This window comes from Theropithecus gelada, chromosome 1 (assembly GCF_003255815.1).
Source record: "Theropithecus gelada isolate Dixy chromosome 1, Tgel_1.0, whole genome shotgun sequence".
NCBI lineage: Eukaryota > Metazoa > Chordata > Mammalia > Primates > Cercopithecidae > Theropithecus > Theropithecus gelada.
Window position 1 is genome coordinate 155,818,707 of NC_037668.1, and position 26,467 is coordinate 155,845,173.

The 26,467-nt window shown below is 45.3% G+C and overlaps 3 protein-coding genes across 5 annotated transcripts in view; 2 read left to right on the forward strand and 1 right to left on the reverse strand.

Moving 5' to 3' along the window:
- The first annotated feature begins 805 nt into the window (after nt 1-805).
- IRF6 (interferon regulatory factor 6) lies at nt 806-19,296 on the forward strand. Of its 2 annotated transcripts, XM_025391515.1 has the most exons (9): nt 806-1,034; nt 4,949-5,020; nt 5,575-5,751; nt 10,722-10,926; nt 11,857-11,985; nt 14,790-14,948; nt 16,330-16,722; nt 17,432-17,550; nt 18,567-19,296. In XM_025391515.1, the coding sequence occupies exons 3-9, from the start codon at nt 5,578-5,580 to the stop codon at nt 18,789-18,791; spliced, it is 1,404 nt and encodes a 467-aa protein (XP_025247300.1). In that variant the 5' UTR covers nt 806-1,034; nt 4,949-5,020; nt 5,575-5,577; the 3' UTR covers nt 18,792-19,296. The 2 variants fall into 2 exon arrangements, with proteins under 2 accessions (XP_025247300.1, XP_025247308.1); XM_025391523.1 differs by lacking the exons at nt 4,949-5,020; nt 5,575-5,751 and having other exon boundaries at nt 861-1,034.
- A 3,427-nt stretch (nt 19,297-22,723) lies between these two features.
- Nucleotides 22,724-25,170, forward strand: C1H1orf74 (chromosome 1 C1orf74 homolog). The gene is made up of 2 exons (XM_025391537.1): nt 22,724-23,077; nt 23,772-25,170. Exon 2 carries the CDS (start codon nt 23,847-23,849, stop codon nt 24,657-24,659), a length of 813 nt encoding a protein of 270 aa, XP_025247322.1. The 5' UTR covers nt 22,724-23,077; nt 23,772-23,846; the 3' UTR covers nt 24,660-25,170.
- The window catches only part of TRAF3IP3 (TRAF3 interacting protein 3), a 22,584-nt gene continuing 21,278 nt past the window's right edge, over nt 25,162-26,467 (reverse strand). For both annotated transcript variants that reach the window (XM_025391486.1, XM_025391494.1), the window contains exons 14-15: nt 26,027-26,140; nt 25,162-25,426 (exon numbers count right to left, since the gene is read on the reverse strand). In XM_025391486.1, coding sequence (XP_025247271.1) covers nt 25,334-25,426; nt 26,027-26,140 — 207 coding nt within the window. In that variant the 3' untranslated portion in view covers nt 25,162-25,333. The remainder of the gene's footprint in view (nt 25,427-26,026; nt 26,141-26,467) is intronic.

Consider the following 26,467-nt stretch of genomic DNA (forward strand, 5'->3'; position numbering starts at 1 on the left):
GCGGTGGGAGAATCGCTTGAGCCCAGGAGGTTGAGCTATGATTGTGCCACTGCATTCTAGCCTGGGTGGCAGAGCCAGACCCTGCCTTAAAAAAAAAAAAAAAAAAAAAGGAACTGAACTGGGTGCCAGTGCCTGTAATCCCAGCACTTTGGGAGGCTAAAGCGGATCCCTTGTGCCCAGGTGTTGGAGACCAGCCTGTGTAACATAGCAAGACTCCATCTCAAAAAAAAAGAAAAAGAAACAGAAAAAAGCAAACAACAACAACAACAAAAAAGAAGGCAGGAATTATTATTCTCATTGAAGAGATGAGGAAACTGAAACCAAGAAGCTAAGTACCTTACCCAGAGTCACACGGGTAAGAGGCAGAGTAAAGGTAGAATTCTAGTCCTGGAAGCATATGGCTTCCCCCAGACAGGACCAAGAGTTCTGGTTCTCTTCTTCATGTACAACTCCACTTACACAGGCCCACGAGTGGTAGGGCCAACCCAGAATCTCAAAACCCTCATTTATGCTTAACTGTCTGCATACTGCAGGGTAATTATGCGGCGTGAAGGAGGGAGGCACCCTCTCGACTTAGATCTGAACTCCCAGTCACTTCCAGTTCCCAAGACCACCAGCCCTGAGGCGTAAGGCTAGGCTGAATGTGGGACTTTCTTAGCCGGAGTTAGAAGCGGGGGAGTAGGGTGGGACAGAGGGCGGGCGCCGCTGGGCCGGGCCGTCCAGAAACGCGGAGTGTCATATTTCTTGCAACTCGCCAATCCCGAATGTCGGGGGGCGTGGCCACACCTGGGAGGCGTGGCCGGGCGGAGGCAAGGGCTGCGGCGTCCTGGGGCGAGGCGCTGACGTGAGCTCGGCGCACCTGGGCCGGGCAGGTAAGGGCTGGTGCGGGACGGGGAGAGGAACCCGCAGTCCCTACTTGGGTAGAGCCAGGCGCCCCTTGGCTGAGACGTCGAGGAGCGTGGTAGCGACGGGTGATCTTCGCTGCGGACTTGGTTCGGAGGGACGTCAGCTTCTGGTGGACAGATTGAGCAAAGGTGGGGACGCCAACTTCTGGGGACCAGCTTGAGGGAGGGGAGGCTCCCCCGTGGGTGGGGTAGGACCCGTCGCCGGAGTTTGTAGGGGGTGAGAGAACTTGCGCGGGGGCATCTGTGTGTTTGGGTGCGTACACACTGGGGCTGGGTGCCTGTCGTCCTCTTCCAGATAGCTTTGGGGGCGGCCTCAGTTCTGTAGCGCTAGGCCCCTCTCGAATCTACACTTGTGCCTACTCTCCCTACCCCCACCGCCGAAGCGGAGGGAACTGCTCTCGGTCCCCAACAACCCCACTATCCGGTAGATCTAAAGCACCGCGCCCCCTTCATTCTTACCAACTTGCGCTGGCCCCTGTGTCCCAGAGAGAGGACTTCCCAGGTCCGCAGGCCCTTGGTCCTAGTGGGCGTTTTGAGAAACTGGTGTGAGGGTGGTCAGGAGCTTTGGAGCATTGGCGGTTTGTTTTCCCTCCTGAGTCTGTTTGGCACAGTTAGGCCCTTCGCCCTGGGCCTGGGAGACACCCTTGGATTTCCAAGGAGCGGAGCTAGGTGTTGGGGAGGGTGGCGCTGGGGTGTGGTTGCTCTGGGGGTGGGCCCTCTTTGCCCGAAGGGGCTAGAGGGTTGTGTGGAGAATGGGGAAAGTCTCCCAGGCCTGACTTGGAAAGGAGGCCTGAGGTGCCACTCTTTACAGGCAGCCTGCTTTGTGGTAAAGGGGTCACCCTGTCGCTACCTGTTCTCTTGGTGGATGTCAAGAGTGGAAGTGAGGGAAAGGAGACGGATAGGGTGAGGAAGGTGCTTGGGTGGGATTGGTGAAAGCTGGTGTTGACCCAGGAGTGTGGTTTAGGATGAGACGTGTATGACGTATGACAGTGGCACTCAATACCTTGTAACTCCCATTTGTCATCCCCCAACTTCCATCCAGCAGGGGGGAAGGGTGTAGACATTTTGACTTAGACGCCCGGAGTTTACCCCTAAGCAGGGCTAAACTAAACAGGGAAACCTGAGGAACGGAACTTAGAGGATGGCATTTCACTTCCTTCAGGAGAAAGGGAAGAACTGGGACTGCTAAGACTTGTCTGCAAGAAATGGCTTGTGTTTTAACCTGAGCAAAACCACTGATGGCCAAATCTCGGCTTTGGTGTGGCAGTGCCCCTGGAAACTAGTCTGGGGAGGGGCTATGGAGGTGGCAGTGAGGGTGTTTATGGAGGACCTGCTCCCTAGAATAGGCGTATGGGAGAGGACAGTTAGTGCCCTGAGGAGGCTGAAAGTGTCCCTCCTCTATGCTCAGCGTGAGGGGAATACATAGGTTAGCATCATTGTCCTTTGGCTGGTTAAATACCTGTTAGAGACATAGGCCTTGCATTTTGCTGTGATGGCAGCTAGAGATACCAAGATGAGTTCAACTAGGCTAAGGTGGTTCTGCAGGCATTGGGATTTGGGTGGTAAGAGTGTTTAGAAAGAGAACTCTGATTTAGGTGTGTTTGAGAGTGGATGTTATGCAGTCTCTACCTCAGTCACTTTATTGGCCCTCTGTGCTGCTGGAATCTTTGCTGATGTTTTTAGTTTACTTTCTTGGTGCCTAGAAGATGAGAGGGACATAGAAGACAGGGTGCAGTGACAAGGTTTGGTACAGAACACTCTGACTTAGGAGATAAAGCATCTCAGTTAGCCCAGATGTAAAATGGGGATAGTAATACCACGTTCAGGTTCACGAGGATGAAACCAGACATGTTAGGTAAAGGTTCATGTAAAAATTGTAAAGCCTACACAGATACAAAGGATTGTTGTTACCATCCTTCATAAGCAATGTCTTACTGTCCTGAGGTTAAAAAAATATTACTTGTAGTTTTTAAAATTATAAGTTGAAACATATCATTGTAGGAAAATATGAATCATGTATAACGTATATAGGAGAATGTAAAAAGCATCCATAATTCCATCACCATTACAATTCCAATAACCATTACAAATATTTTGTTGCATTGTTGTATTTATTTCCTTTTTTCAGTTCTGTGTGTATGTGCACATGTACACAAGTATGTGCTATGTTATAAGATGGAGATAGTGCTACACAGTATACTGTGTTTCCGCCTGCCCCCACAACTTCATATTGTAAATATTTCCTTGAGTATAATAAAAATTCTGATGCCTGTTGTTAATGGCTACTTGGTATTGCAGCCTGTGGTTGTGACGTAATGAACCATTTCCGTCTCGGTCATTTGGGTTTTCAATTTTTCCATCTCTGCCTGTTTTTAGTGTTATAGTTACTGGGTGGTGGGTGGGGGAGATCTTGGCTGACTTTCAGAAGGTGGAGAGGGTTTACAGTGAGAGAGGCAGGGCATGGGCTTGGAGGAGGGCAGGCTGGGGCTCCTTCCATGGGGCTGAGGCAAGGCTGCTCATGTGTAGTTCCATCTTAGGAGAACACTGAGAACCCAGGGCTCTAGATCTTAATCACTGATCTCTATGGGTGGCTGCTTCTCCTTTCCCATCATCAGGCGCAGCTCCTGGTCTTGGCCTGATTGCCTTAATTTTTTCATGATGGGCTTTGGATCAACTACAATAAGCCCTTTTGGACTTTTCTTCAAGTCCACTATTGGTCAAGAGTTGGATTTTAATGTCTGACAGGCCCAAACACAGCACTCACCAGTATTGCAATGGAAATTCTCAAAAGCTCTTTACTAGATTGACTGGATGGTGCCTATTTCTCTATCCTCTTTTTCCTTCTCTTGCTCCATCCCCCTTTTAGTAGTGATAGGACTGGGGAGCAGAAGGTAGAACTAGCCCTTGAGAGAATATGCATTCCCTCCTCCTTATAAGGTGTGAATGCACTCCATGGTTTGATGGTTTCACATGCTGCCCTACAAAACACCGCAATTCAAGGCCAACTACGTGGGGGCACTTGAACACTGCATGCCAACTTCACCTACCCACTGTGCTCCCAGGGGGAAGGTTTCAGTTGCAGGACTTGGTAATTGGGTCAGAAAGCTCAGGTGAGAGCAGGTCTTGCCTTGCTCTTAAAGTGCCAGATGCTGAGTTAGGTTTGGGTTTTTCACATTTGTTGGGAGTCTGGCTGGGGAGAGAAGTGGTGTTATGGGCCACCCCATCAGCTAAGCTCTTCTATGTTGGAGCCTTCAGCTGACCCTTTTAACCTCTTTTCTTTCTCACCTGGCACAGTTTATTCCCATATTTAGCTTCTTTGCTGTAAGGTTGTTTGGTTTCAGAACTGTGATCTAGGTAGGGATCTTTCTGGGTATGAAGGTGACCTATTTATCTTTCACTCCTCCTCAGGCCATTTTGGGGCTTGAGAAGTTCCAATGTGGAGATTCTCAAGAAGGAACATAGAGCTTTAGTGTTTAGTAACTAACATGGTGCTTGGCACACAGTAGCTGATGAACAAATATTTGTTGAATGAGTGTTCTTTTTCCAGGCATCTCATTCTCATCTTAAGTAAAAACAAAATAAGAACACCAAAAAATCCAACAGAACATCTCAGATAAACAATTCTCCAGTGACTCTTTTTTTATCAGTCACCTAATCTGGGAAGGCTTTTATTTTCTGCCATGAGTGCCAGCTGCTCTTGAATGTTATCTGCTATGCCCATGTATTTTTACGAGAATCAATTGCAGACTTTACCCAGGCTGGCTCCTGCAACCAATCAGTTCACTCCAGGCTTCATTGGGAGATAAATAGACCCAAGGGAGGAGGCTGTCCTAGCCATGCAAAGCTTGTCTCATGACTGTTTTTGGTACTCTAAGTACTCTTAGTACTTTAGTATTTGGTTATTGTAGGACTTCTGAGCTTTACCAGAACTCATTTGCAGAGACATATTCTCAGAACCTTTGTCGCCAATGTTCCCAAGCCTTCTCCCAGACACTAGATTGTTGTATGGATAACCAGCTGAGACCCCCCTTTTCTCCATACAGAACCTTTGAGCGGTCAAGGGAAAGACAAGCCGACTCTTCAGATCCCTGTGAACACACTGCCTGCTCTTCCATGTAAGTGAAGACTCTGGAGTCCAGGATCTACCCCTCACCTACTTCTCCCTCATCATGGTGCTGTCATTTCTTTCTAAAATATTCCCATTCACCTTTAGTTGTCTTGTTTAAAAAGAGAACATGCTTCAGCTTCTCACTTATATAGTTGTTGCTGTTTCCATAACTTTTTTCTTCCCTCTCCTGAGATGAGATTGAAAAGAACAATTTCCCTTCTCTTCCAAAGTCCTTGGTGCTTCAGGAAGGACTGTGTTCCAGCAGGATGACATCATCTTTTTATTTTTCTGCTTCAGGATTTAAATAGAAGAAATGTGATCTACTTGCATGATAAGTCTGATTTGGCTAAAGCATGAAGTATAAATGGCTTTGGAATCAGAATAAAAAGGACCTTTTAACCTCTTTTCTTTCCCACCTGGCACAGTTTATTCCCATATTTAGTTTCTTTGCTGTAATCTAGTGAAACTGTAGCTCTAGTAGATGGGAACGGTGGCTGGGAAGGGTTCCCAGTGGCTGGCCTAATTCTTCTGCTCTTCCCATTTCTCCCTCTGATCCCCCAGATCATGGCCCTCCACCCCCGCAGAGTCCGACTGAAGCCCTGGCTGGTGGCCCAGGTGGATAGTGGCCTCTACCCTGGGCTCATCTGGCTACACAGGGACTCTAAACGCTTCCAGATTCCCTGGAAACATGCCACCCGGCATAGCCCTCAACAAGAAGAGGAAAATACCATTTTTAAGGTAAAGGACTTCTTCTACCATCAGACCTTTCTGGATTTTTTTTTTTTTTTTTTTTGGCCTGGGGAATATACTAGATCTAAAACTCTGGTGAAACAGAGAGAATGCTTATGATGGGGGTGCCCAAACTCTGCAGGCATGGTAATTCCTCTTTTGGAGGCATATCTGCAATGGTTGAAGCCCTTTGTTCTTTCCCACTGGTTGAAGGTACTCAATCACATCCCAAAGGATACCAGCTGGGGTTGGCCAAAACTCTCATTAGTGATTGTAGTGATGTGTTTGTTTCAAAAGCTAGCAAGGGTCAGCAGTTGACTCTTCCTCCTCAATCACTCAGAGCTCTTGCTATGCAGAGAGGTGCTTGGGCCTGGCAATGGATACTCAGACCAGGACAGAACTATCAGGTGTTAGCAGGCACACAGTATAGCCTATGTGGTTGGTATAGAGGACTCTCAGCAAGTTTTTCTTTCTTTTTCTTTTTTTGTGGGATATGGTCTTGCTCTGTCAACCAGGCTGGAGTGCAAGTGGCATGATCATAGCTCACTGCAGCCCTGACCTTCTAGGCTCAAGCGATTCTCCCACCTCAACCTCCCACGTAGCTGGAACTATAAGCACACACTGCCATGCCTGGCTAATTTTTGTATTTTTTCTGCAGAGACAGGGTTTCACCATGTTGCCCAGGCTGGTCTTGAACTCTTGGGGTCAAGTGATCCTCCCTGCTTAGCCTCCCAGAGTGTTCAGATTACAGGCATGAGCCACTGCACCTGGCAAGCTTTTCTTTTGAGTTAAAATATTTTGCCCCATCTATAACTGCTGCTTAAAAATTAAAGGTGATTTAATTATAAGTTTTAATTTTATGAATGTTTTCAAAAATAAGAAATAGCACTGATATGACAGTCATTTTATTTAACTGAAAACAAGATTTAATCACATAACATTTTACAAAATTTAAGTGAAACCAAAGCTTGACTTAAGACAGAAGTAGGTGGACAGGCTTGTTGTGGGAAAGGTTTTCACATAGTTTGAAACACTGGAGGCTGTGCCTCTGCTCCAGACCAGCTTCTTTCTTGGTCACTTCCATCTCATGAGTAGCTTTAGTTCCTGCATCCCAAGACATTGAGAAGTTAGTTTGTTTGCCCTTTTCTTCTTTGAGTATAAGCTAGAAGTCACCAGTGAAATACAGTCTCTACTGTGGGCCTCTCAAGATTCATGCCTTGGGTCCTTGCTGAAATTGGGTTTGGAAAGGGCAGAAAATGTGAGCGCAGGGTTCAAAAGAAAGCCATCCTTGGGATGTTTCCCACCCAACTCAGTTATGTCAGGTGTAGAGAGGACAGGCAGACAGAAAATTGTCCTGAAGGTACTTAGAAGGTAAATGACTGCTCTTAATTTAGATTTTAAATAACAATATAAAAGTTGACAAGGTTAGTACCTATAAACCAGCACCAATTATTGGAGTTGGCATTGAGAAGGGCGCAGGCCCATCTTGGCCCAGTTGGCCTCTTGTGGCCATGGTCTGAAACTGGATTTGCTGTTCAAATGTCTGACAGTGGCTGGCCCTGGGGAAGAGGCTATTTCCTGAAAGCCCTACTCATGAGAGTGATGCTTTGGGCTTGCATGCTTGGGGCTTGAGGAAAATTGGGCTGTGGGGAGGTGACTTTGTTTTAGTTATATCTGTGCATCTGTTTGCAGAGTGCAGAGGGAGGGTGCTTTCACAGATACCAAGCTCTGATGGCCTTTAGCAGAATATACAGGTGGGCACTAACATTAAATGAGTGTCTGTGTCCATTATCTCTTTTAATTCTCATGACAACCCTGTAAGGGAGGTATTACCTTCATGTTGTTGATGCAGAAGCTAAGTCTTAGAGGGATTGAATAACTTGCCAAAATCACACACCCAGTAAGTAATGGGGGCAGGATTTGAACCCTTGACTTTCTGTCTCCATTCCAACCCCCATTATACTGCCCTTTCTGATCAAGAATTGGAAGAACTAGCCTCAAATTCTACTACCATCAGCTGCATGTGTAGCCCTGAGCAAGTTAACCTCTCTGGGCTTCAGCTCCTCTTTGGTAAAATGGGGATGAAAGTAGTCTTGCCTGTGAGAATCAAGTGAAATAAAGTATGGAAACGGATTTGTAAAGCGCTATAAAAATGCAGAGATTATTTCTTCTTTAGGAAGAGAAATAAGGACCTGCACAGTGATCAGAATCTCTTGCTAGCAAGACTCAGAATGGGTTTGAACAAGCGATGTTTATAAATCACAATGATTGCCACATGGTTCCACCTAGGCTCTCCTTTCTTGTTTTGCTTTGTTTTTGTTGTTGTTGTTGTCGTTGTTGTTTTTTGAGACAGAGTCTTGCTCTGTCACCCAGACTGGAGTGCAGTGGCACGATCTCAGCTCACTGCAACCTCCACCTCCTGGGTTCAAGTGATTCTCCTGCCTCAGCCTCCCAAGTAGCTGGGATTACAGGTGTGCACCACCATGCCCAGGTAATTTTTGTATTTTTAGTAGAGATGGGGTTTCACCCTGTTGGCCAGGATGGTCTCAATCTCTTGACCTCATGATCCACCCACCTCATCCTCCCAAAGTGCTGGGATTACAGGCGTGAGCCAACGGGCCTGGCCCCCTTTCTTGATTATAAAGTTCCAGTCTTAAAGGATATGGCTCTTCACTGCATCAGCCTTGGGTGCCCAGTGCAATCTGGGTGGGTCCTGGGGATGGCTGTGTGGTGAGCAGGAAGGCTGGGGCTGTGGTTCTGGGTTGGTCTGGCTGCTCTCCACGGAGAAGCAGGGCTTTAGGGAACCACAGAAATGTGCAGACCTCTGCCAAAGTCTTCATAGCCCAAGTCAGCTGGGTGGGGCCAGACTTAGCGTGGGCACACAGAGGATCAAACAAACGGAAGGGAAAATGTGGGGAGGCAGCAGCCAGGTATTGCCAGGTAACTGGAGATAGGCCTTCCAGATACCAGTGGCCAGTGAAATTGAAATCTCCTGTAGGGGGTTGGATAGAATGGAGCAGCAGTTAGGCCCCCTAGTGTCTGCTCAGCCACCTGGGGCAGCACAGTGTTGCCAAACTTCTTCATTCCATACCACAAATCCAATGGAGGGACCGGAATCTGAGAAGATGGTAAGAGGAAGTGATCCGAATTGGAGGAGGAGGATTTAGATTAGCTTTTGAGGGAACTTCCTCATGACTGTGAGGTTCTTCAGGGGGTGACTGAAAGAGATCAGAGCTCTTGAAGGATGGGGCAGAAAAATTCAATTTCAGCTTGAGGCAGAAGCCTATGATCAGAATCAGGAAGGGATTGGGTTTGGACAAGTCAAATAACCTGTTAGCTTGGAAACATTGGTGTGTGCTTCCTGTCTTGAGTTCTCTGCTAATGGCACCTACTTTTTCGGCATCAGAACAAGTTGTACTCCTGCACAAAGAGATCAGAGAACTTGTTAGCAATGGGAGAGAGTGGCTATCCTATGAGCAGAAACAAGAATGCCTGTTAGAGCCGAAAGTAGGGCTAGGTGTCTACTCCCTGCTTTGCTCCTGAGCACTTTGGTCTATGACTTGAGCGGCTTAGATTTTTCATTTCCTCACTGGGAAGGCTAACTTCTTCTTGTCTGGGGAAAGTGCTGTGAGTTTCCATATTTGAAAACCAGAGAGAAGGAGTCAAAGTGGTTTTAGTCCATGCTGCCAGCCACTGGTGTGGTTGACAGCATGATGTTTCTAATGAAGTAGAAGTTTGAGAGGATAGGGAAAGGTAAGGGGTGTGGATTTTTTAGGACTTGAGGCCCTCAGGCAGTGGGACAAGCTGAACCCCCAGTGTGTTTCCTTCCCTCCTAAAGGTACTTGGTTTCTACAATTCTTCTTCTTTTTTTTTTTTGAGATGGAGTTTTACTCTTGTTGCCCAGGCTGGAATGCAATGGCACAATCTTGGCTCATGGCAACCTCTCCCTCCCAGGTTCAAGTGATTCTCCTGCCTCAGCCTCCCAAGTAGCTGGGATTACAGGCATGCACCACCATACCTGGTTAATTTTATGTTTTTAGTGGAGACGGGATTTCTCCATGTTGGTCAGGCTGGTCTCGAACTCCTGGCCTCGTGATCCACCCGGCTTGGCCTCCCAAAGTGCTGCGATTACAGGAGTGAGCCACAATTCTTTATTTATGTATTAGATTGAAGACTGACGGGAAGGAACCCAGGAGGCCAAACTCTTCATATCCTCTGCCATGCCTCTTTGTCTTACCTATTGTCATATAAGCAACTCATGTCAAAAATGAATAAGCAAAGAAAAAAAGTTACTTGAAATTCTGCTATCCAGAGTTACCATCTGCACTTTGGTGCATATTTTCCCCAAACTTTATCTTCAGCCCTTCATTAGAACATTGTCGTCTTGATGAGTGCTGGTACCAATGCTTGCGATAAGGCTCCTCCTTTTAATATATTGTGTTTGCACATGGCTTTATTTCACTTAGGCACCTGTCTTGCCTGGTCCTAAGGGCAGTGTTTCCTGCTGCAGTCTCTGTAAATTGGGGTTGGGATGATGGGGCAGTCATGCAAGAGTGTGTGTGTGGGCCGGGCGCGGTGGCTGAAGCCTGTAATCCCAGCACTTTGGGAGGCCGAGACGGGCGGATCACGAGGTCAGGAGATCGAGACCATCCTGGCTAACACAGTGAAACCCCGTCTCTACTAAAAAAATACAAAAAAACTAGCCGGGTGAGGTGGCGGGCGCCTGTAGTCCCAGCTACTCGGGAGGCTGAGGCAGGAGAATGGCATAAACCTGGGAGACAGAGCTTGCAGTGAGCTGAGATCCGGCCACTGTACTCCAGCCTGGGTGACAGAGCGAGACTCCGTCTCAAAAAAAAAAAAAAAAAAAAAAAGAGTGTGTGTGTGTGTGTGTATGTGTGTGTGTCTATGAGAAAGGGTAAGCACACGCTTTGCAGTGGCTCTGGGCAATGATAGGACTCACTGTGGTTTCTTGTTCTCAGGCCTGGGCTGTGGAGACAGGGAAGTACCAGGAAGGGGTGGATGACCCTGATCCAGCTAAATGGAAGGCCCAGCTGCGCTGTGCTCTCAATAAGAGCAGAGAATTCAACCTAATGTATGATGGCACCAAGGAGGTGCCCATGAACCCAGTGAAGATTTATCAAGTGTGTGACATCCCTCAGCCCCAGGGCTCGATCATTAACCCAGGTGAGGCCCCAGGTGCTGGGGAGAAGGTGGGCAGTATGCCAGATTCTCGGCTGGACTCTTAAGAGATTGTCAACTTGAAAACAGCCTGATTTACAAAGTTTAAGATGGATAAAGCAAGAAAGCCTTTCTCTGGGAAGGACATAGAAAACAAAAGACTCAAACTCAGCAAAATCTTGCTTAATTAGGGGTATGTTTTTTAGCCTAGTTACTTAAAACATTAGAAAGTGGAGGGGTATACAGTTCTACTGTAAAAGTAGCCTCTCTTGGGATTCAAGAGGCCAGGTAGTTTTGAAGGAGAAGGGATCAAAGCTTAGGTTTGCATTCTAAACCTGGCCCTTATCACTTTACTACTTGTAGGACTTGAATCAAGTCATTTTACCTCTTGTGAGCCTCAGTTTCTTCAACTCTAAAATATGGGATCTCAGCTTTCCTATTTACTTCAAAAGCTATTGTGAGAATCAATTAACATGACCTGTAAAAAAAAAAAATTAACATGATCTGTAAAAAAATTTTTTTTAATTGACAAATAATAATTGTACATATTCATTGGGTATATAGTGATGTTTTGGTACATACAATAGTGACAAGATCAGGGTAATAAGTTCTTTATACATATTGGGTGAGTGATCGTTTAATTCATAGGATACTTTGAATAAGAGAATATCTCCTAATCCCTCCAATTAACTCCGTACTTAACAAGTACTAACAGCCAGATAATTTAGATACATGCTCCAGTGAATCCAGGGAGGTCCTTCCATGAGAGAAGTGTTGGTTCCTTTGATTCTCACTCTTTTTAGCTAGGACATTGAGGGTGTGTACTGAACCTGAGGAGCCTCTGGGATAGCAGTCCCTAGCTTTAATGGTGGGTCAGCTGCAGGGATGGCAGTGCAACCTGAATTGCTCACTTGTGAGCTTGTGTATCTTGGGTAGGATCCACAGGGTCTGCTCCCTGGGATGAGAAGGATAATGATGTGGATGAAGAAGATGAGGAAGATGAGCTGGATCAGTCGCAGCACCATGTTCCCATCCAGGACACCTTCCCCTTCTTGAACATCAATGGTGAGTGGGGATGATGGGTGGTACAGAGACATATGGAGGATGTAAGGAGTTTTGACCTTGGAACTGTCAATACATTGGCCACCACTGCCCTGAAAGCAGGATTGGTCCAGGCTGCTGGACTGTTAGCAAGTGGGAGTCAGAGGTGAGGAACTCCCTGCTGTCTCAGTTATCCCAGTAGAGTTGGGTGGGTTCCAGGCAATAGAACATCTTTGGAAGCTTATGTGCTAATTCAAAGAAATAAAAAATTTGAATTCATTCTTAACCCAACATACAAATATATCATCAGTTATACATTTTGCCAATTTCCTTCAGGCCAAGTGCAGTGTCAGTTTTACGAGTTACAGGCAAACTCTTCTAATATTTCTCTTGGTATAAATTCTGTGTCACTTCCTTAACAAGGACCACTCTGCTTAGGCTGTATCACAGGAAACTTGTGATGTTTGTAGCTGATAATTCTAGGCTCTGATAGGATTTATCTGCAACAGACTTTCCTTTTGTGGGCTTTTGAATCCAGCTTCCCAGGAAAATTGAGTTGGGAGCTTGAGAATCCACTGTGTGACAGAGCAGGTACTGAATCTCCCACTGCATTTTCTGAGGATACTTGAACACATGTTGAATTACTCTTCTGCAGCATCTTTACTTGATTTGTCCACTGAAATGCTCCTACTCAAATGACTTGCGGATATCCAGCCAACCAGTTTTTCATTGTCTTTTTAGTACCACCTGGCTGCAATTGGTCAAAATGAGATAACTTGTGCCACCTATAAAACTTAGGATATCAAGATTATTTATTTAGGATTTTCAGGTACCCTACTCTAGGTGATGCCCCTACCTTTCAGAATCAGGAAATGACACTTGTCTATCCACTGGCCCTCCTTCATTTATCCTTCCACTTATATATTTGCAACCAAGTGTGGGTAAAGAGAAGTTTCATAGAGATCTTCCAGGTCAATATTGCCATATGTTTAACGTCACTAATCATTAGAGAAATGCAAATCAAAACCACAGTGAAATACCATCTCACACCAGTCAGAATGGCTGTTACCGAAAAGTCAAAAAATAACAGATGCTGATGAGTTTATGGAGAAAAGGGAACACATATCCTGCTGGTGGGAATGTAAATTAGTCCAGTCACTGTGGAAAGCAGTTTGGTGATTTCTCAAAGAACTTGAAACAGAATCACCATTTGGCCCAGCAATCCCATTATTGGATATATACCCAAAAGAATATAAATTGTTCTACCATAAGGACACATGTACACGTATGTTCATTGCAGCACTTATTCACAATAGCAAAGGCATGGAATCAAATTAAATGCCCATCAATAGTGGACTGGATAAAGAAAACGTGGTACATATATACCATGGAATACTATGCAGCCATAAAAAAGAATAAGATCATGTCTTTTGCCGCAACATGGATGTAGCTGGAGGGCATTATCTTAAGTGAACTAAAACACAGGAACAGAAGACCAAATACTACTTGTTCCCCCTCATAAGGGGGAGCTAAACATTGACTACACATGGACACAAAGAAGGGAACAATAGACACTGGGGCCTCCTTGAGGACGGAGGGTGGGAGGAGGATGAGGATTAAAAAACTACCTATTGGGTACTACACTTATTAACTGGTGACTAAATAATCTCTATACCAAACCCCGGGACATGTAATTCACCTATTTAACAAACCTGCACACGCATTCCTGAAACTAAAATAAAAGTAAAAACAAACAAAACATTGCCACATGTTATATTCTCACTTAGTGAAATTGAACATCTAGAAATGTGGGATCCTTTCCCAAATGTCTGGCTGACTCATTCTGTTATTCTCACCCCCTAAAAGGATGCAGTTTATTTCCAGGATCCTGATTTCCTATTTCTGTTGCTATTTTATTAAAGCTAGCATTTGTGTGTCCTTATGTTTTGAGCTGCCTTTAATCCTTTTTTTGAAAGTTGTAGAATAGATATGAAAAACAAAAAAGTAAAATGAGAATGTAAATTTAACCAGACTTATACACAAAGGGTCAAAGAAACATTAACCTTTGTGATTTCAGAGCTGTTGGGCCAGAGGATGAAGAATTGTTGAAGAATAGATGCCTAAGAGGTGAGGCTAGGAGGAGAAATCTGTAGACTTTGGAGCAAGTCACCTTTGACAGTAGCAGGGAAATACTCTTTTTTTTTTTTTTTTTTAAAAAAAACCTTCAATTGGATCCTTTTGAATAAATAATACTTTCACATGGTTGACATTCATAATGGTACAAAAAGGTAAATACGTGGAAAGGTTTTCCTTCTATCCTGTCCCTGAACCTTCATTTCTTTCCCTGGAGGAGTCAGATCCTTCTAGGTTCTTGAGTATCCTTCCAGACGTTTTATGCATGTAAAAGAATTTGTTTGTTTTTCAAGGAATTTCTATGCATTAACACTTCCTTGAAGCTAATCAGCTAATTCAGTTGAGTTCATTTTATGGAAGACAACCAACCTCTATTTAATTGCTTGGGGCAAATTTTACAGTATGGAATCTCTTACTCCTTATAATTTAACCTCCAGAGAAAACTCACTTGTCTAAGTTAATTTTCAGCAAACAAAGGTTTTTAAAACTATGAATTTGTGGGAGAAATAATATGATTAGGAAGCAGGAGCAGAGGAACCTTATTTCTTATTGTGTTAGTTATGGGAATCACTGATGGGCTGGAAGATCACACTGGGTCAGGGTTCAGTATTTAGTTCTTGTCTACTGACCTTGTGAGTTCTCAGAGCATCAGCAAGTGATGTGCATTGTCTGCTCACCATATGCTTTTGTTCTAGGTTCTCCCATGGCGCCAGCCAGTGTGGGCAATTGCAGTGTGGGCAACTGCAGCCCTGAGGCAGTGTGGCCCAAAACTGAACCCCTGGAGATGGAAGTACCCCAGGCACCTATACAGCCCTTCTATAGCTCTCCAGAACTGTGGATCAGCTCTCTCCCAAGTAAGTGAGACCTTATCTTTCTTGCTGGGCCTTCTGCTCCTATTACAGACTCTTTCCTGTTCTGCTTTCTGACTTAATTTCTTTGCCATGCATTGAAAAACTACCTGTCTCAGAGGCACCTTCTATTTCTGTTTCCTGGCTAGCCCATGAGTCACCAGGGAAGAAGTAAAGAAACACTGGCCCAGCTGGGTGTGGTGGCTTACACCTGTAATCCTAGGCTGAGGTGGGAGGAGTGCTTGAGGCCAGGAGTTTGAGACTAGCCTGGGCAACATAGTGAGACTCTAAAATTATCTGGGCATGGCAGTGCATGCCTGTGGTCCCTGTTACTTGGGAGGATGAGGTAGGAGGATCACTTGAAGGCAGAAAGTCGAGGCTGCAGTGAGCGCTGATCAAGCCATTGCACTCCAGTCTGGGTGACAGAATGAGACATGGTCTCAAAAAAAAAAAAAAAAAAAAAAGAAAAAAGAAAAAGAAAAGAAACATTGGCTGATACTTACTACTTACTTGCCCATAGGGACGCTCTGATTGGTTACAGCTCCAGCTCCAGGTTATTCAGGTCTTAGGTGGGTAGGAGGCCCAGGTTTATCAGTCAGGCAGGGGGATTTAGTGACAAGGTTAGTTGTGGAACAGGGAGGTTAATGGCCATGGATTTGGTAGAGGAGGCTCTTGGATTTTGAGAGGCTTTAGGACCTACAGAAAAAACCTCTTTCTGAATTTGGTATGAATTTATCTCAATGAAGAATCAATGTCATTGCCTGGGTCTCCCTTTCACACTATACATGGTAGGCATGTGAGTGCTATTAATACAATTTTGTCCAAGAGGCTAATTAGCTTTGATAAGGGCTATTGGGTTCAATGGAGATTTGCTGAGTAAAAATTAACTTTGATGTGAACTGTGTCCTTTCATGGTATATTATTAGAACAGATCCCCAGTGTGTGTGCTCACATGTCATTTTCAGAAAAATTGTTTGGTATTGCTTCTTGTTCCTCAAGTTTCTTTAAACAATAAGCTAAAAATGATACACAAACCAGATACCTTAGTTTTTAGTTCCTTCCAATGACCACTGGTGTGAAGACTCAGTCAGTATAGTGTGGGGATACCAGGACCACTTTACTTGATGAAATTGTAGCCCTTGGGGTGTGGTGATTGAACAGAAATAGTTGAGATGGACCTTGAACTGTTTGCTTTCAGGCAGCCTTTTGAGTGAATATTCCAGGGATATGTTGATGTCTCCCTTTATTGCAGGAAGGATAACTATGGCAGTGGCCTTCCTGAATGCTGGTTGAAAGGTGGCTTGATCTTAATGGACTTGCATGAGTCACAGGGATGAACAGGCAGAGCAGTGAAGCAGGACTCTCACTATCATCTCTAACCTTGCAGTGACTGACCTGGACATCAAGTTTCAGTACCGTGGGAAGGAGTACGGGCAGACCATGACCGTGAGCAACCCCCAGGGCTGCCGACTCTTCTATGGGGACCTGGGTCCCATGCCTGACCAGGAGGAGCTCTTTGGTCCTGTCAGCCTGGAGCAGGTCAAATTCCCAGGTCCTGAGCATATTACCAATGAGAAGCAGAAGCTCTTCACTAGCAAGCTGCTGGACGTCATGGACAGAGGACTGATCCTGGAGGTCAGCGGTCACGCCATTTATGCCATCAGGCTGTGCCAGTGCAAGGTGTACTGGTCTGGGCCATGTGCCCCATCACTTGTTGCTCCCAACCTGATTGAGAGACAAAAGAAGGTCAAGCTATTTTGTCTGGAAACATTCCTTAGCGGTAAGTCATTTCTTAGAAGGTTGATGGTGGGAATCATTCTCTGGAAGTACATTCCTTCCACCATGACTGCCTTTCACCTCCCTGCTTTCCTGGCATGGCAAAGATCTTTAAAAATTTCTTCTGGAGGAGGTCAAGGGAGAACAGAACTTTGGTTCTAAAAATTGGAGGTGACCTCAGCAACAAAGAAGGGAGTTTCACTCCAAAGATATGTACTTGGAAGTCATTTTTAAGTTGGTTGTGGCTCCTTCAATGGCAGAAGAAGGAGACAGCCCTGTCATTACATCTCAAATGTTACCAGCTTGTCTTTAACTTTGGAAGGTAATCCTGCTTGTCATATTCAGAATAGCACATGTTCTTTTGGGAATTATCTGAGTGGTGAATTCAAGCAGGCAGTTTTGGGGAAAGCACTGAGATGTGAATTTTTTACAATGTGGTTTGGACCGCAAGTTGTGATCAATGATGTCCAAGAGAACCCTCTGTAATTTGTACTGTTCAATATATTTGTGCTATTCAGCATGGTTGTCACAAGCCATATGTGGCTATTGAGCATGTAAATATGACTAATGTGACCCAGGAACTATTTAATTAATTTAAAATTAGTGAGTGCTTGTGGCTAGTGGCTATTGTAATGGACAACATAAAAGATGGTATTTGTTGAGTGCATGTGGAATGACCCGGTATACCAAACTTGCTCTTCCACTTTCTGCAGATCTCATTGCCCACCAGAAAGGACAGATAGAAAAGCAGCCACCGTTTGAGATCTACTTATGCTTTGGGGAAGAATGGCCAGATGGGAAACCCTTGGAAAGGAAACTCATCTTGGTTCAGGTGAGAAGATAAGGCTGTGTCAACAACTCTTCTCCTTTTTGCCAATGCTTTAGGCCCCAGGTCTGGGTTGAGCCTTCATCAAGCATCCATCAGCCCATGTAGGTTTCAGTCTCATCAGATGGGGTAACAGACTCAGGTTTGTGCAGTAGGACCATGCTGGAAAAGGCAGGGTCCTTAAAAATGGGTGACTGATTTAGAGGAGATCTTGTCTTTCATTCTCTTACTAACCTTAGAGTCTTGCTGAAACCTCACAGATATGACCCTTTCCAGCTTTTCTTCACACACACACACACACACACACACACACAAAATGTAAATTGCACTTTTTTTTTTTTGGAGACACGGTCTTGCTGTGTCACCCAGGCTGGAGTGCAGTGGCATCATCTCAGCCCACTGTGGCCTCAACCTCCCAGGTTCAAGTGATCCTCCCACCTCAGCCTCCCAAGTAGCTGTGACTACAGGCACAGGCCACCATGCCTGGCATAATTTTATTTTTAGCAGAGATGAGGTCTCACTATGTTGCCCCTGCTGGTCTTGAAATCGTGGGCTTAAGTGATCCTCCTGCCTCAGCCTCCCCAAATTCTGGGATTATGGGTATAAGCCACCACACCTGGCCCTTTCCAGCTTTTCTTAGAAAAACCTTTTGAGTTACTTTTAGGAATATAAATTTATTCTAGGAAGTGGCAGCAAGGCCAGTTGGGCTTTGCCCCTGGAGTTGTGTAGCAAGGCAAGCAATAGATGATATTTTGTTAAAAGTCTTGCAAAGTAAGCAGTCATTTATTTAGGCAGGTAGCCTAATGTTACATCTAGGTTCTTTACCTTCATTTGAACCAACTTCCAGAGTGAGCTTTGGCAGGAGGATGGTCCAGAGAGATGAAGGCATATCCTTTATTTAGACATTAGAATGGGGGGCTTCCTCAGGGCCTCTTTGGTCTGCCCTTCAATCTTGGGTCCATTGTGCTATTTAAAAATACCTTTTCCTGAGAGGATACACCTATGTTCTGTGTCTTGAACAGGTCATTCCAGTAGTAGCTCGGATGATCTACGAGATGTTTTCTGGTGATTTCACACGATCCTTTGATAGTGGCAGTGTCCGCCTGCAGATCTCAACCCCAGACATCAAAGATAACATCGTTGCTCAGCTGAAGCAGCTGTACCGCATCCTTCAAACCCAGGAGAGCTGGCAGCCCATGCAGTCCACCCCCAGCATGCAACTCCCCCCTGCCCTGCCTCCTCAATAATCGTGAATGCCATCTTCTTCCTTTCCTTTTTTATAATATTATATATATGGATTTTTTTATTGTTTAGATTTAACCAGCTTTTAAGTCTCTCTTTTCTCTAACAGTGTTAGAAGTCTGTGATTCTCCAAGTATGCCTAGATTTAAAGCTGATTTAATTTATGGAAAAATCACCCTTCAGACTTTGCTTTTCTTTTTCAAATCTCCTAATGGTAGTATGATGTAGCACAGTAGAAGGAGATTTGGCCTGGGAGTTTGGACACCAAGGTTCTAGCTGCAGCTTTGCTGCCAATGTGACCTTGAACAAGTCCTTTAACCTCTGGGCTTCAGATTTATTGCTTATAAAGTGAAGAGATTGGAATGATGCCTGAAATTGTATACAGCTTTAAAACGGACTCGATGACCTTCTTCTACTTGTACAAGGCTAAACTGCCTGGGACAGAATCCTTCTGCATTGTTCTTGTACTACATTTTTCCTTGGTTTTGTTAAAGTTTCCTCAAGCACTGATTTGTCCAGGATCAAGCTCTGTTTGACCTGTTCTGCTAGTATAGTAAGCTGGCTCCCTGATGGGGGAAGTGAGAGGGAGAGGAGCTGGCTGGCTGGTTGCTTAGAAACCATGCTTGATATCTAAATAGAAATGGGTGCCAAAGTCTGAAAGTCACCCAGCCTGTGGAGTGAAAGCTCACAAATTTGGCTTCTAAAGGGAAGCTGTTGACACAGAAAGCCTAGGGATTCTGTGGAAGAATAGGTTGTCAGGCATTTACCATATTACCACTCAAATACCAGTGTGTGTGTTTAGGGGTTGGGGGAGGGGGGTAGATGATAGTATGTGACTCAGGTGGTAGCTTTAAGAGGAAAGAGCTCTATTTTTCTTATTTTCTTCTCTGAGCTAGACTGAGCTGGGGATCTAAGATATACTTCTCTGACTACAAAAGGGACAGTATAATTTAGATTTTTTGCAGTTGAAAGATATTGGTTGTTGGGTGTGTTAAGGCAGGGATGAAGAAGGGCTGGGCAGTACTCTTCTGGAAAGGCTCACATAGCACGAACCTGCTTGTCTCCCTTACTAGTGGAGGTATCTGAGTGTGAACAGTGAAGGTAAAGAGTGGTATAGAACAATGCAGGTCTATCTGTCACAAACTGATCTTATCTGGAAACATCTGCTGAGTCTCTAACCATTTTGGCTTTCTCTTCTTTTTTGAGACAGAGTCTTGCTTTGTTGCCAGGCTACAGTGCAGTGGCAAATCACCACTTACTGCAGCTTTAAGCTCCTGGGCTCAAGCAATCATCCTGCCCCAGCCTCCTGAGAGTTGGGACAACAGTCGTGCACTATGATGCTTGGCTAATTTTTTTTTTGTAGAGATGAGGTCTTGCTATGTTGCCCATGCCGGTCTTGAACTCCTGGGCTCAAGCAATCTGGGACCTAAATGGCAAATAAGATGGTAATCTGTGGTTGCAAGCCCCAGTCCTCTTGAATAGTGATGCCTTTCTGTCTGTGTCGGGACGTAGTAAGGAAGCCCATGTCTAGTCTGGTACCTTTAAACCAGGCCATCTCCTACTTTTCAAAATGACTCAAAAGTTGTGCTAGCCTTATTTTAAAAACTAAAAGTTCATAATCAGTGGTGACACGAGGACTTATTTATTTAAAGTTCTTAAGCTTTGGTTTTAGAGTTTCTAAGAGACCTGGTGGAATTTACTATTATGAAAAGCATTACCCATGCTATTACGAAAAGCATGACAAGATTAAGAAATCTGGCTAAAGGTCAGGTGCCCAGCTTTGAGGAAAAGTTGGGCTTTTAAGGACCAGGAAGTGTTAATGGCACAGAAACTTTACATTTTTTGGGTCATTTTGTTGAGCAGGTGAAGTGAGGGATTTGGTCTTGATATTTGGCTGCCCCATCTCTATGTGGGAGCTCAAAGTTAAAAATAACCCACTGTAGGTAAATTAGAAGGGTAGCTTTTGAATCTGGGCCAGTCTGTATCCCTTCTGTGAAATGCTAACAGCCAGGCTATCTGTAGCCTGGGTGGGAGCCCAGATAATGTGAGCTGGTAAAGGGTATTGGAAAAGTGCCAAGAAACACCAAGCTTTTGGTTTGTAACCACTGTGAAAAGTTTATGAACATGTCAGAGAAATGGATGAGTGAGTTTGGCTCCTTTTCAGAATGCTGGGAGAGTGCTGGATAGATTTAGGTTTCCTTTCTTTTTTTAGGGCCTCAGTCTGCTATCTCCTTTGGTGGCCACCACCACTCACTCCCTTGATATCTTCTACTCCCTTGCCTTCATCATGCTTAAGACTGAGAAGGGAGTTAGATTTTGTCACTAGCTCTTCTTTTTCCTCACTGTCTACCCCACCAAACAAGATTAGTTCAAGTTAAAAAGAACCTACTGGAGGTAAACTGGGAGGGCAAGTGTTGGATCTGGGCTGGTCCCTTTCCCATATAATTAGGTCCCTGGTTATATGTTCCCATAGCACCCCATAGTTCCTCTTTCAGAATAATCATTTCCCTTGTAATGCTCAGCATCTGTATCCTGCTTGACTGCAAACTTGCTGAAGGTAGGGATTGTTTGTCTTGGACTTCGCTGCCAGTCCTTAGAACAGTGTCTGGGACACAGTGTGTTCTCAAATATTTGTTGCTGGAATAAATGAATGAACTAAATCAGTCTTTTAGGGATTTATTGTTAACCACCATGGGAAAATTAAATAAATGCGGGAAAGGAAAACATTCTAAAATTAGAAGACTACTTTCTACACTCAGCTTCTGACTCCCTCTGAGCTAAGAACCAGACAGTGTTAGCCTGGTAACTCCTATAAGCTGGTCCTCCTCCCATGCTGACCCCATCTTTACAGTTCACTTTTCACGGTCTGAAGGCACCACCAAGATAGACCCAGGAGTGACAACTACAGTGTAGGTGTCCACTGTTCCCTTAATCTCTGTCCTGCTCCAAGTATAAATAAATTGGGGCAATTTCCTTAGATATTGGTGTTTTCTCAAGAAATCCTTTCCCTTTGTGGCATGGGTCAAATTGCTGGTAGTTAAAAAGGTGTTAACTCTTACGTGAAATAACACTTTTTCTTTGTAATGACCTAACTGGAAAGCCTCTGTGTCGTCACTTCTCATTTCTTATTTGAAATCAGCAAACTGGATTCAGTAGACATGAACTTAAGCCTCATGAAAGTGGGGGTTTGGTCTGTTTTGCTCACTGCAATACCTCCAGGGCCTAGCAGCATGACTGGCACATATTTGTTCAAAGTGAATACTCACACCTTCACACCCTCCCTAGAGAGCTGTTCTTGTAGGCCTCTCAAATGTAGGATTTAGGGAAGTCAAGTTAAAAAAAATTAAAACGGTTCAGCATCACCCACAGGTGAGGCTATTCTGCAAAATATGTTAATTGCCTTGAGGTATGTTTCGTCTGGACAAAACGTATTTCCACAGACACAAATCAAAGGTGTTTATTTATTTTTTTTTTTTTGAGACGGAGTCTCGCTCTGTCGCCCAGGCTGGAGTGCAGTGGCCGGATCTCAGCTCACTGCAAGCTCTGCCTCCCGGGTTTACGCCATTCTCCTGCCTCAGCCTCCCGAGTAGCTGGGACTACAGGCGCCCGCCACCTCGCCCGGCTAGTTTTTTGTATTTTTTTAGTAGAGACAGGGTTTCACCGGGTTAGCCAGGATGGTCTCGATCTCCTGACCTCGTGATCCGCCCGTCTCGGCCTCCCAAAGTGCTGGGATTACAGGCTTGAGCCACCGCGCCCGGCCAAAGGTGTTTATTAAGTGCTGTGTGCCCTGTTTCTGGATTCCCAGTCAAGTGGGACACCAGACGTCATAACACAAGAAGGAAGTTCTGCGAAGCAAAACGAGGGCAGCAGCGGCAAACCAGTTTCACCAGGTTCCGCCTTTTCTCGTTCACTTCCGCCCTTCCTGCTCAGTTCCTGAGCAGACAGGTGGGGCCGCGTTCTGTCTGACAGGAAAGGGCGGGTCGCACGGTTCCCCAAACTTCCGGCGCGCAGCAAGGCGGCCTGGCTAGTGGTTCTAACGCGAGGCGCGCGAGCGGCTGGATGATGTCACGGAATGGGGGGAAAAGAGGGCGGCACTCGAGTGGGTGCGCATGCGCAAGAAGGTGCCTGCCCGACTGGAGCAGAGCAGACTGAGAGGGTCTTCCCATCGCAGGCGGGATTTCCAGTGTTACTTGCGGCTGGGCGTTGGGGACTTGCTGCCTTTCTGGCAGCAGGCAGGAAGCCGCAAAAAGTTTCTGAGCCCACGAACCTGTAGCGGACGTGGAAAAAGAACGTATGTGAGAGAGACTTATGCCTCATTTAGCAAATCACTGTAATATGCTCTGGTGTGGGGCGTGTGGATCGGAGAAATCCCATCTTCCGAGGGTCCTTGGTCGGACAGAAAGGGAAGGCGGGGCCAGCAGAAGTTAAAATACTACCGTATGCAGTTCTAGCGGATTTCATTCATTCATTTTTATGTGTCAGGGTGAGATGGTTGTTAGTCCACATTCTGGTGTATATTAATCAAATTGCTATTCTTATAACTATTCTCTGGCGGGAAGAGTAGGGGAGTTGTCAGTGGAAAGGATACATTTGGAACTTGGAGCTCTGTCCCAGAAGGGCTTTTGGGCGAAATGCTGTGAATTTTGCCAAACACCGCCCCGCCTCCGCCTCTGACCCAAGCTCCTTAAGGTTTGAACCAGAGAACGTAATTTGCAACAGGTAAAATTTAGAATAAAAGCCAGAGGGAATATAAATCTAGCTATAAGGCTAGAAAAACACACGAATTTAAGATTGAGGGAGACCAAGTCAACCAGAAAAATCAGGTAGCATTGATCCTATCTTGTCTGGGCTGAGTCACCATTTCAAAGCAGAGGGAGGGACAGAATAACCTTTGGAAGATACTTCGACTTAACGGGAAGGCTGTTGTCAGGTTTCGTGGTGTGTCACTGGCTGTTAATAATTCCCTGCTATTGCTTTGTTTCTAGGCCCCTCCTCAAGTGTCTGGCTTAAAGATGCCACCCAGGGAAGGGAACTCTGGCTAGCTAAGGAGGCCATTCTTGATGTTACTTCTAGATCTCATGTCGTCACCGAGACCTCAGCTGCTGGTGGCAGCTGCTCAGCAGACCCTTGGCATGGGAAAGAGACGGAGTCCACCCCAAGCCATCTGCCTTCACTTAGCTGGAGAGGTGCTGGCTGTGGCCCGGGGACTGAAGCCAGCTGTGCTCTATGATTGCAACTGTGCAGGGGCATCAGAGCTCCAGAGCTATCTGGAGGAGCTGCAGGGGCTTGGCTTCCTGACCTTTGGACTTCACATCCTTGAGATTGGAGAAAACAGCCTGATTGTCAGTCCTGAGCATGTATGTCAGCACTTGGAGCAGGTGCTGCTTGGTACCATAGCCTTTGTGGATGTTTCCAGTTGCCAGCCTCACCCTTCTGTCTGCTCCTTGGACCAACTTCAGGGCTTGAAGGCCCTCGTGGCTGAGATCATCACACATTTGCAGGGGCTGCAGAGGGACTTATCTCCCTCTGCAGTCTCCCACAGCAGGCTCCATTCCTCAGACTGGAATCTCTGTACTGTATTTGGGATCCTCCTGGGCTATCCTGTCCCCTATACCTTTCACCTGAACCAGGGAGATGACAACTGCTTAGCTCTGACTCCACTACGAGTATTCACTGCCCGGATCTCATGGTTGCTAGGTCGACCCCCAATCCTGCTCTATTCCTTTAGTGTCCCAGAGAGCTTGTTCCCAGGCCTGAGACACATTCTAAACACCTGGGAGAAGGACCTCAGAACCCGTTTTAGGACTCAGAATGACTTTGCTGATCTCAGCATCTCCTCTGAGATAGTCACACTGCCGGCTGTGGCCCTCTGACTTTTACTCTCCTCTCACATAGAAGGTACTCAGTAAATGATCATCTCTAGGTTGGGGATGGCAAATAATCATCTCAACTGCCAATTCCAAGTGTCTTGAGTACACTAAGGCACAATGCTCTAATCCATTGGCTGCAAATGCAAAGGGCATGTAAATAGGTAGTGGTGGTGCTAGTAGCAAATTGGTAGATAGTACCTACTTGCCATTTCTATGCTAGGAAGTCCTCTTAGTGGATATGCTCTCATTTTCACTGGATAAGAGGTAGAAGGAAAGAGGTGATAGAGGAAAAGCAGGGTGGTGGAAGACAAGCCAAACACTCTTGCATGGTAACCGTCTAAATATACCTGCTCTATGTGGGTGCTGTCTGCTAGGAAAGTAGGGCGGGGGTTTCTCTGCGTGTTTATATGCCTGCAACTGAATTTGAGGAGAGTAGACCACCAGTATGCTTAAATATGTGATACTTGTTAATGTAATACACCTTTCAGGAATAAACTGAGAGTTCTGAGGAACAGTCTGGTCAGGTGAAGTTTATTTACACTAGGTTAAGAAAATAACAAAAAGTCAGAAATCCTAAGTCAGTTGGAAAGCCCAAGCTGTAATGTACCCAAACCTTCTGAGTTTTTTGTTGAGTTGCTTGCTTCTGATTTTCACCCGAGACATTTGTCACAAATTATTCAGATCATCAGGTTGTCTTTATTGGCCAGGAACACTGCCAGTGCTGCAGCAATCACCACCATCAGCATTGGGAGCCATCGCCCACATTGCCTCTGCAGAGGGACAGGGAGACAGAAGAAAGTGGCTATGAGTTGACTGGAAAAGATATAGGCAAAAGTCTTTTCTTTTTCCTACTCTAGCCCAGTAGAAAACCCTGGGTTAGTGGTAGAGAAAAAGCTTTTTACTCTGTCTCCCACTCTGTCACCTGTCTTGGGGTAAAACCACTTAACCAGTGTTCTCTGGCCCAGGGAGCCATATCCATCAGGGACCAGATATATAAATACTGATATGAATAATGAAGGGTGGAAAATAACTCAGCAAAATTGTATTCTTTGTTTGTATTCCCCAGTACTTTTGTTGTCCTTCTATTCTTGCCACCATGCTTATCATAGGCTAAAAGAACACCCTTTCATACTTTAGCTAAGAGTGAGTCTTTCCTTCTGGCATTGAGAGTTCCATGAAAGTTGGGCTTTGATGCACGACTCCAGTGTTTTTTCCATTGGTTGCCATAATGTCAGTATGTTATAAACCAAGCACAGTGGGACAGGATGGCCAGTTGTTGGCGTGGGCTGATATATTTTATCTGCAAATCTTGGTTAAGGAAGGAATCATCCCATCATCCAGGGCTTTATGGGAAGGAGAGACCCTCTTACTCTGGGAGGCAGCTGCTGGCTCTGGTTCAGCTCTTCTCGACAGTGCTGCAGCTTACGCAGGCAGGAGAGATACTCGTCACTGAGGTTGTCTAATTCTGAATGCAGTTCTGTGCACTGGGGAGAACATCACCAAAGTCGTCACTGTCACTTCTGTCTAGGACAGAGCCCAGGTAGGGGAGACTGCCCTGTGTAAGTTTCACTCATTTGGAATTTTTACCACCATCCTCCCTTCCCAGCCATTCTCAGGGATTTGAGTTTGTCTTTTGACTGTCTCACATTGTCTGGAATGTGTTCATTTTAAATGATTGACAATACTGCATATTATAATATTACATTTTATACATTTAAGTTCTTTTATATGACTTTACGTGCAAGTGCTTTGCAAATGAGAGACACTGAAAAATGAAGTTCTTTTTTTTTTTTTTTTTTTTTTTAGACGGA